Raw genomic sequence first — 10,354 nt, 5'->3', positions numbered from 1 at the left:
AAGAAAAGAAGAAACCTTAAGGGAAGAAAACAAAGCTAGGAACAAGAAGAAAGGACACTTTACAAGAACAAAGAGCGTAGGAAAAAGGGTCACATATGGTTCATGAATGAACAAAACAAGAAAAGGATAGGAACTTCAATAGTTGCTCTTCAAAGCCTCCAAAGAAGTCGATAGAGTATCAATTCTTCTAGATTGATGGCTACAACTCCTTAAGGATGCAGACTTTGAAAAGCTTCGACTCTTCAAGGACGAAGTGAAAACTCTTCTAGATTTTCAAGGGAAAAAGCTCCAACTCTTCAAGGACGGAGTGAAAATTCTTCTAGGTTTTCAAGGGTATGAACTCTTTAAGGTTCAAGGAAATGATCCACAATTTTCATTAATCAAAGTCGTCTCTTTTTTTTATAGAAAATTGATGGCCTTTTATAGCCAAACAATAGAAGAGTAAAAGATTGAAGTCTAATGTAGAAACTAGAAAGCATTAAAAAACATAGAAACCAGAAGTGCTTAGAAATTAGGAGCTCTATTAATGCTTGTGGCGGTTCCAAAGTGACTTATAGAGTTTCCAATGCATGGGAGATAACAAAATTTTTTTGATGAAAACTATCGATAAGGCTCTTGGATTATCAATGTTGAACTCGAATGCGAAGACTTAAATGTGGGACTTTCGCAGTTATCAACGAGAGGCTCGTCGAGCTTTCATGTGGGCTGATCTTCTTGGTTGAGTGTGCTCTTTAATGCGGGCTGCATCAATAACCTTTCGCAATTGGTATGGCCTTGTTTCTTATGACATTTCCTTTGTCAATTAGCTTGTTTCTAAATACGCATTTGTTGTCTAATACAAGATAACCATTAGGATGAAGTACTAGCTTCCAGACTCCATTAACTTTGAATAGGTGAAGCTCATCTTGTACTGCTTCGATCCAATTTTCATCAATGATTGTTTCTTTAATTTCCTTGGGCTCTACTTCTGAGATTAGAGCTACGGAATTCATAAGTTCTTTGAATAAAGATCTGCTCTCACATGGATGTTTTTCCCACAATAAGTTCCTTCCTAAGGTTAGAGATTGTTTCGCGAGGAACTAGTGAGTTATGAGGTGTAAGTGGGGGATGAAATTGCTGAGAATCATTGAGTAACTCGACTGTAGTAGTATTTTCCATTGTTTCATTTGTCTAAGGATATTTAAATATTGAATCATATCTTCATCTAATAATGGACATTAATAACTGTTAGATGAAGGCGTAGGTCAATATTTAAATATTAGATGTATTACCACGTCCCGAAGGATTAGGATCACTTTTTACTGGTCAATGGACTTTTTTTTACAGTTCGATCTACATCAGATCAGGTGTTGCTCTTTCATGGAGTAGGTTCCACCAACCGAACTACATAAACCGATCGTCCGATTTATTTTCTTGTTCAATTTATGTTATTATTTGATTGCTTTTCTTTTCTCAACAATAAAAATTCTTGGAATTGAAAATTATTCGTGAGGTTCTTCCTCAAAAAATCAACACTAATAAATTATTTGACGATCGTGGAACTCCCAACCTCGTAATTCTGCTCGTTCGCATAGTAGGGGCTCCTAACATTGAAAGTTCCTCCACTTAAAATTAGTTGATTTCTGTCTCCCCAAAAATTGACATGTTCCAGTGACGTTCTTTCCATCTGTCTAATCACTCCCAAAAATGGGCATGTTCCAGTGATGTTCTATCTGTCCGCCCGTCGATATAATCTGCTTCGGAGTATCTACAAAGTTTGAAAATTTGGAAATGTTAGGACACATATGACAATACTTTTGAAGTAAAAATTTTACTTCATAAGTATTTTTGAAGTAAAAATTTATCTGACCATGCAGCTTTATTTTTCTACTTTTTGAGCATTTTTTTATTACAGAAATAGTTTTGCAACTACTCAAAGAAATAATAATAAAAAAAAAACTTACTTCTCTTCATAAGTTGATTTTTTTTTTTAAAGTATTGCCATGCACGCCCTATGTGTCCTGACTACGCACTTGACGTGTAAGTCAAACGCCTTGGGTCCTCAGCTAGATGCCTTACCTATTATCTCTGAGTGAAAGGTTGAGTGCCCAGAAGGAGTAGACCTCGGATGTTTGGAAATGGTTCTCCCGACAAGTGACTTCGAACGCAATGAGTGTGTGTTTTCTCTTCCAATGAAAGGATTTGGAAATGCACTCAAAATGATTCATAAGCATCTGCACGACTGTAACAGTGAACACAATCATAGGAGTTCCCAATCTATGGTTGCAAGTTGCGTGCTTGTTCTCTACTTCAGCTAGACTTCTCCCATTTAGTGTCTGTCGAAAATGACTAGTGGGGAGGTGGGTCTACTAGAGTTGCAATAATCAACACTTCCCTTATCTCATCATAGTCCCTATATAATTGTTCATAGACGATTCCTTGGAAACTTGTTCGATTGGTGCAATGAAGCTTGTCATCACCCCAGGCCTCCGACACCAGCATCTCGCGACATCATGCCGTTGTCTGAGCAACTCGCAACGCGGCCTCATGGATGTCGACGCTCCCCTCACTAGCCCACCACCTTGTTGTCTCTCTCTCTCTCTCTCCAGTTTTCTGCCACCAACTCCCAACACTCAGTGCCCAAGCTCATCTCGACATCAAGTCCGGTGGCCCGACCATCGCCGGAGTTCCCCAGCCCACCTCTACCTTCTAGAATCCGATGATCACCCCCGAGTAACGCTACGACATCCTCTTTTTATGGTCCTGGACAGGCCATATTGATTGTACCGATTGGCCCAACTTGGACATGGAGCGGTTTCATCAGAATGTTTTCATGGTCCCCATCAGAGTTTGTTAAGTCCTTCAACCACACAGCCTCTAATGGCTTGTCCCTCAATCGGGTTATACGCGCCATATAGGTTAGTAATGTTCATGTTTCTTCAATATCACTTCCAGCCACATAGTATATGTGTGTGTATACATACTTGATTTATGTATTAATTTGTTTTATCAAATAAGTGACTTACAATGATGAGACTTTGTGAGTGGGTTACTAATTTAGGACTAAGGTTTAAAATTCCATAAATCGAAAAGATCTTCGAACAACTGATTAATTCCAAATTATGCCGACTTTACTTTTAAGTTTGCATCTAATTTAATTTTCCCCCCACGCCCCTAGGCAGCACTCTTTCCAAGCTATAGTATATGTCACCAGTAGTGCCAAAACTCTTTATTATTCCGAAGCTTGATAAGCGACACGGGTTAATACTATTCTAGGATGTCTCATGAATTTTCGAGTGGACGAGAAAAGGAGGTCCAACATGACAGTGCTCCCATGTGTCACAGTGTCTGAGTAGATTTTATTGTGCCCTAGGAATTCTTGATAAGGCAGAAGAAGGAATAAAGAAATAGTGGGATCCTTCTTTATACTTGGCACAATACTATAAAAAAATCAAGATTGACGACCCAGATGACGTATAGCTTCTCCATATTTTATTCCTCGTCACCTAAATCTAGAAATATCTGCTCCAAGTTAATAATCTTTTTATTGATCCCCTGATTATTCTACTAATCTTTGCTGTCATGGAGTTACCCCTCTTGGCAGATTTTCTTTATTGCCAAAACGATAAACAATTCAAACATCGTGGATTGCAGGATGTGCATCTAAACCCTAACAGCTTCGTATCCTCGCAGGTTTGATAGCAGCAAACAAGAAAGTTTTTTTTTTTTTTTTTCACATGTCCATATAACCTTAGTATCATGCGAATGGCTGAGAGAACAAGAACATAGATGGGGAACGAAATCTGAAAGCTTATTTTTTGGCCCACATTAGGGACATTTTACTTTGACCGGCAGCTGGTGGCACACAGTGACACTTTGATTATTTGAAGTTCAAGATAACTACAGATATATGAATATTTAGTCTTTTTCTGGCCCCTTGACATAATTTACACACAAAGGAATATATATTTACTCTTACGGTATAATCCGATAACTACCCTATTCAGGAAAAATCATCATGCATGAAATAAATATTAATCTGGACTCATTTCCTTTTAGACCGAGTCAATCGTGTGTAAGAAATATCTAAGATCCATGCTCACACTCACTTAAAAACACAAGTCCCTCTTGATTTTGCGTATTTTAATTGATCCATCAATCTCATTTCCCCCTTCTCCTTTTTTTTTTTTTTTTACTTCTTTTGCTTCAGACAAAAGTGAAAGCAAAAGGTCCATGTAGATTTTCTTTGCAAGCGATTCCACTTCTCCTCTTCTTTCTTGCTTACCTTACAGAACATTACAGGGAAAAGTAAAAAATAAAAGACCAAGACAGAAATTTACTCGCCCGGTCGGGGTTTAACCGTTGCACTTTTAGGGCACGGTCTCGTCTCCCTCCCTTCCTTTTATCGGTGTCCTTTGGAAAGTTTGGGGGTTAAGGATGAGAAGTCCCTCTCGTAATAATAGCCGTGTCTGACTGCTTTTGGCCGAGAGAACTGATTCAAAGGACCCCCCTTGATAGCGACCATTCATCACCATCCAGTTGATATTTCCAAGGCCAATGCCAAATTAAAATCACCCCCCAATTCGTAATTTCCCTTCATTCGTCCCCCCCAAAAGAAGAACTCCCTATATTTATTGAATTTCACCGCCCCTGGAAACTCTTAATACGTGTCTCGCTCCTCTTTTGATAGGGAACCTAAAGCTTCAGGCTGCTCTTTTTTCACCACCCCCTATCTCCCAATCGCTCGGGTCCTTATTTTAGCAAAATTTACTCCATTAGGGAAACCAAGAACTAAAGACAACCCGCGTAGGGTCTCCCTCTCATCAGCCCAACAATGTAGCCAAAGACGTTGCTAAAACCGAACAACAAGCCAACAAGATCATGGTCGAATGTCTTAAAGATAGCAGGAATGTCAATAAACAAGACAACAAGAGAGTTTGAGGTGGGTGTTACGTAGAGCGAGGTAGATAACTCTCCACCGAAAACCCCTCAAAATAAAGAAAAACCCAGTAAAAATGCAACTGCTATATTACTTTCCATTACGTAGGGTAGATGCGAGGTAATAAATTCTGTAGGGCGGCAAAACAAAAACGGAACAAACGTCAAAATGATGCATTAAGATCGGAGCAGTTTGTAGTTAAGGTCGGAGCAGTTTGTAGTCAGAAACCCACAAAATCTAGTCGATAGATTTCGTCCGCTTGTTAGTTTTGACCGACGACCAAGATCTTTCCCTCCCACGCCACCGTAATCTGAAAATACATCCTTGATATTCCTCAACTTCTCTCTCTCCCTCCCTCTTTTTCCTTCTCTCTCTACTTGTGGGTTAGAGAGAAAAAGGGTAAAAAGAACACAAAAGGAAAAGGAGGGTTTCGTTACAGAGATTGATGTTTTAACAGGAGGAACAAAAATTTGGAGGACGACCCAGATAAATGGTCAGAGCAGAAAAATTATTAGAAGACCATATTGGTTCCTTTGTCCCCCTCCCCCGCCCTTTTTTTCTTTTCTTTTCGTTACAGAGATTGATGTTTCAATCAAGGTCTCATAAACGTGTGAAACCCATTTTTCTGCAGCCAATTTGGGGTGGGTCTGATCTGCTGTGGGAATCCTGATGATGCTGCAGCAGTTGCAAAGACATGGAGAGCACTCGACGACGATGATGATGATGGCGTCGATGACCGCCATTGTTGATGCTCGCTTGTTGGCAGTGGTGGTGTTGTTGTTGATGACAGTGAAAGATCTCCTCCAATTCTCCCTCCATAGCTGCTGCTGGCGAACTGCACCTACGAAAGAAAATATTAACAAGAGGGGGGGCAAGTTTTGGGCCCCAAAACTTCTTTTCAATGTCGTCAACTTGCGCAACATAATGACTCCCCCCTAACCCATTCCAACTTTGCATTTAACATTGCACCTCGTAATGTCAACAAGCAAGAAATTGCTGCACACAATTAATACTCACTGAAACAAATTTAATGGGGAATCTAATCGGATGTAATGTGATATCTTTTTAAGTTATCCATCTTCTAGCATAGATTATGTCAAAAAAAAAACAAAAAAACTCGCAGAGCTAATTGAGCAGAAATAATTTGATATCCGAGCTACCTAAAAAAAAAAAAAAATACTCGTGTCCGAGACGCTCACTTGGTAATTTGGTGAGCCGAGATGTGGTGGAAGAAGGTGAAGCATGTTGTGAGCTTGGTGATCTCCTGGTCTCTTCATTTGGCCATATCTTTGCAGTTCATCGCGATCGGTCGGAGCTCTCATGGAGCCCGGAGAGTGAATGTGCGTTTGGCTCAGCAACAGCGCGGTCTCGGCTTCGCTGTACCCATTCCTTCTTCCTTGCTCTTGATGCAGATTTAGCTGCAAACCCGATATATCAGAAGCAGAAACCGGCAATCCACTTCGAACCAAGATAAAGAATGGAGAACCAAACTTCATAGCAGATTGTCAAGCACATTTAACACAAAAAAATGTCAAAAATATCAACCTTGGGCCTTAATTCTCGATTTCGCCAATCGCTTTCGAATGGTATCGACGATGAACTCTGGTCAACCCCGACATTTGGCACATCATTTCCAACTTCAAGATTGCTTGGCTTTGAAGCTGAACTTCCTAAGCTCAAATCAAGATTGTGATCTGCAGCACCTCCAGAAGGTTCTGCAACCCGCACATAACCAACAAATAGGCAACAAAGCTTACTCACTCCTTGCAACCTTGTACTGGAAAATTTAAAAAAACAATGATCTGCAATATTCTACCACTGGGGTTAAGCTCATTCTCATAGATGCTTGGGTCAAAATTGGTGACAGCATCCTTGCCATTGCACTTAATGGCAGCTTTATCATAAGCCCTGCAAGAATTCGTAATTACAGGGAAGATCATTTCACTGATTCTTCCAACATCTTTACTTTTTCCAACTTAATTCTACAATTTTCCCGTGGAAAGTTAAACCTAAGTGCACCAACCTGGCGGCGTCAATCTCGGTATCGAACAGTCCTAGATACACATACCTGTTCAATCAACCGCATTCAGTCAAAATCAAGAAATCACGAGGACATATAAAATCAACAACAAGGGCATATAATGAAGATGAAAAACATGGAAATGTAGGGAAAAAATTACTTCTTGCCAAGAAATTGTCCCATTCTAGCCTCCCATCTCCCGCACTTGTGCAATGTGACTCCTCGGTACTTCGAGCTCCCTCTCGGGAATCCGGTGCTTTGCCGGCGAAGTACGTGCACGAATTCCTCCTTGGTTAAATTACTCATCTGCAACGATAAACCAACCTTCATTCTCATGGCATCCCAGATGGTTATTTCTTAAGAGTTCATCTGGGAAGTTGAACTTCAGTGATAAAAGTGGGAAACAGTCGAGATTGCAGACTTTACCTGTTTCATGTCTTCTTGGTAGTCTTCAATCCGAAAATTTATATCTGCTTCTACTCCCCGGAACTTGATTGCCGCCCTATCATACGCTCTGAATTTTTGTTTTCCAAAATAAGAGCTCATTCAATCTCACATTAATTAATCGTAGACCCTCGAAAGAAAAATGAGAAAGAATGATCATAAATATTTCTCAAACAAAAGGGAAAGAGGAGCTCACCGAGCAGCTGCATGTGCAGTGTCAAACCCACCTACGGACACACCCAAAAAAAAAAAGAATAAGCATACAATATCATCTTCATCTCTAAAAAGCACATATTAAGGGAAAAACCAAGAAAAAGAAGAGATAGATAAGAAGATCAACCCCCCAAGCAAGTGCATACATATGTACATACATACCCAGATAAACTTGCTTTCCACAGTCCCTGCACCATTCACAGAGAAGCAAACAAGAAACTCAAATCTTGATTGGCCAAAACTCACTAGAAACTGCGAGCGAAACAAGACTGTAATAAATTAAAAAAGGGAATTTTTTTTTTTTGCAGGAAATTCACCAAAAAAAAAAATTAAATTTGAGAATGACGAACCATATGTGAGACTCCCATCTTCCAGTTCGCCTGTAAAAAGTAACCCCTCTATACTGGGAGCTCCGCGACCTCGGCCCTCTCCTGCTCTTCTTCATGGGCTGTGAACCCTCCAGAACCGGCGAGCCCTTGCCCGACCCGATTGGATGATGATCCGACTGGCAGAACCTGACTCCGACCCAGTGTGCCCTTGGGAACCCCGCCGGCACGGCGGCCCCTATTACTGCTCGCCCGCCATCCTCTTCCAGCTCCTCCTCCTCCTCCTCCTCCACGGGGAAGAACTTCCGGGTCACCGGGTGGCGGCTCCCCGGATCATCCTCGCCTTCGTCGCGATCGGCCTCCTCCTCTCGGGTCACGGAGAATCCGAAAATCTTGCTGCTGCGCTTCCGGTGAGCCTTGGCCGCGGCAGCCGCCGCTAGGGCCTCCTCGTCGTCGGATCCGTCCTCGATGACCACCGCGGAGGAGCTGGAATTGGACATGGATCCGACCCGCTTGCCCCGCGCGTACGCCGCGGCTTCGTCGTCGGAGGTCTTCGGGGACGAGCAGCCCTCCGATTCCTCGCCTGGCCGCCTCTCGGCACGATCGGGCGAGTCGTTAAGATTCCACATTTTTCCCCCTCCCCTCGTTTCCTCCACTTGCTAGCTCGTTATGGGCGAGTGTTAAAAAGGAAAGAAAACTGGTGACCACTCTATAGAGGCTGCGTGCGTAAATTCTTCTTTAGCTCATAGTGGGGAGTGTGAGGATCTTGTTTTTGCTGATCATCCCCCCTCTCTCCCAAGCCACAAGCCAGAACGAGAGAGAGAGAGAGAGAGAGAGAGAGAGAGGGTGTGAGGATTTACTTGGGCTATATCTAGTGCTTTATGTGCAAAAGAAGAGGCGGTGGGTTGAGGAGAGAAACTGGCTATGGCCTTGGGCTCTTGATTCTTGAAAGTGGAAAACCTAGGACTCAAAAAGAGAGGGAGAGAGAGAGGGAGATTGCAAAAAGGTAGTAAGAGAGGAAGATGTCTGAGAGATTTTGGTATTCCCTTAACTGCCCAATACAGCATAGACGAGGGGGGGTATTAGCTTGATTAGCCGAAAGCATTCCATCTCTCTCTCTCTCTCTCTCTCTCTCTCTAGCCACTTGCCTCCCATCTATGCTGTCTATCTCTTCAGCCTGAAATGCCCAAGTTCTGTATTTTCAATGAATCCGAAAGGAGAACTTGGTTTGAAACTTCTACTCTGTTGGGTTTCCAACAAGTTTTGCATTTAACCCCTCAACCCCAGTTTTTGTTTTCCTTTCCCCTCTCTCTCTCTCTCTCTGTAAAAACCTGGGTGCAAAGTTACAAACTTTACCAATTCATTATCATCTCTCTCTCTCTCTCTCTCTCTCTCTCTCCAGAAGGTGCACTCTACAGACATCTTCTTTTATTTGCATATTATAAATGCATCTGAGGTGGGGATAATGGGAAAGAATGAACCGTCTCTTTCTCACTCAGCTTTCCCACGTTAACCAAATCGAAAAGCATCCTCTCTCCTCTCTCTCTCGTCCCTTCATTACCTTTATTAGATAGTAATTATCATTCGTTCACTCACATCACAAGTCATCTCCACCTATCATTTTATTAATGGCAAATTGGGTGGTGTCGAGTTTTCAGAGCATGCCTCCCTCCCCCTCTCCCTCTCCCTCTCCCTCTCTCTCTATCTCATTCAAAAAAGCGATTTTTCTTTGTTTATTATTGCTGTGGTGTAATTATCGTCACATTTACTAACTCCTCACGCCAAAAAGAATATTAGTTTTTACCATTTGTAACGGCAGCAGGTGAAAATTAGTGGGGTTGTCTTTCTTTCTCTTGGTTAACAATCATACAAGAAAATCCGAAAAAAGGTGAAAGAATCAAATAAAATCTAAGGAGAGAGAGAGAGAGAGAGAGAGAGAGAGAGGGAGAGGTAGATAGATAGATAGAGAGGGAGGGAAGGGTTTGGTATCAGGAAAAGGAAAATGGAATAATGGTAACAAAAGGAAAATCTTTCCAGAAAAGTCCAATCCAAGAGTACGGGAAGAGGGCCACCATTGCCTCTTTGGTTCATGTTCTGACCAATGGCCTGCCTATGATGTACCTCGTTTTTATGGCCGTCTCTCTCTCTCTCTCTCTCTCTCTCTCTCTCTAACCCTTCACTCTCCACTTTTACAGCGCGTGGGCCTCACGTGCCTGTTCCCAAGCCGAGCACAAAACAAAATGCACGAATTAAACTATTTTGCAAGGAAAATTTTGCCCTATTTTAGGGGACATATCCATGGAGATCATGTACTAGGGTTTTTTTTTGTTCAATCTCCAGACCAACCATGTAAAGATCTCCGTACTCCTTGGGAAGCATTGACCATTCTTTGGTTCTTGATCCGGGCATATGCTTACTCTAGAGTTGGACCAA

General features: G+C 41.9%; 1 protein-coding gene across 3 annotated transcripts; it reads right to left on the bottom strand.

Moving 5' to 3' along the window:
* Positions 1-4,974: 4,974 nt before the first annotated feature.
* Positions 4,975-9,257, bottom strand: LOC115756310 (floral homeotic protein APETALA 2-like). Of its 3 annotated transcripts, none has more exons than XM_030696024.2 (10): positions 7,946-9,257; positions 7,758-7,783; positions 7,579-7,609; positions 7,365-7,452; positions 7,099-7,244; positions 6,942-6,986; positions 6,735-6,826; positions 6,464-6,633; positions 6,103-6,336; positions 4,975-5,753 (listed from the first exon to the last, which is right to left on the bottom strand). In XM_030696024.2, exons 1-10 carry the CDS (start codon positions 8,548-8,550, stop codon positions 5,511-5,513), a joined length of 1,680 nt encoding a protein of 559 aa, XP_030551884.1. In that variant the 5' UTR covers positions 8,551-9,257; the 3' UTR covers positions 4,975-5,510. The 3 variants fall into 3 exon arrangements, with proteins under 3 accessions (XP_030551884.1, XP_030551886.1, XP_030551885.1); XM_030696026.2 differs by having other exon boundaries at positions 6,118-6,336; positions 7,946-9,249; XM_030696025.2 differs by having other exon boundaries at positions 4,975-5,759; positions 6,118-6,336; positions 7,946-9,243.
* Positions 9,258-10,354: the final 1,097 nt, after the last annotated feature.

This window comes from Rhodamnia argentea, chromosome 11 (genome assembly GCF_020921035.1).
Source record: "Rhodamnia argentea isolate NSW1041297 chromosome 11, ASM2092103v1, whole genome shotgun sequence".
Lineage (NCBI taxonomy): Eukaryota > Viridiplantae > Streptophyta > Magnoliopsida > Myrtales > Myrtaceae > Rhodamnia > Rhodamnia argentea.
This window is presented reverse-complemented; position numbering and strand designations above follow the sequence as displayed.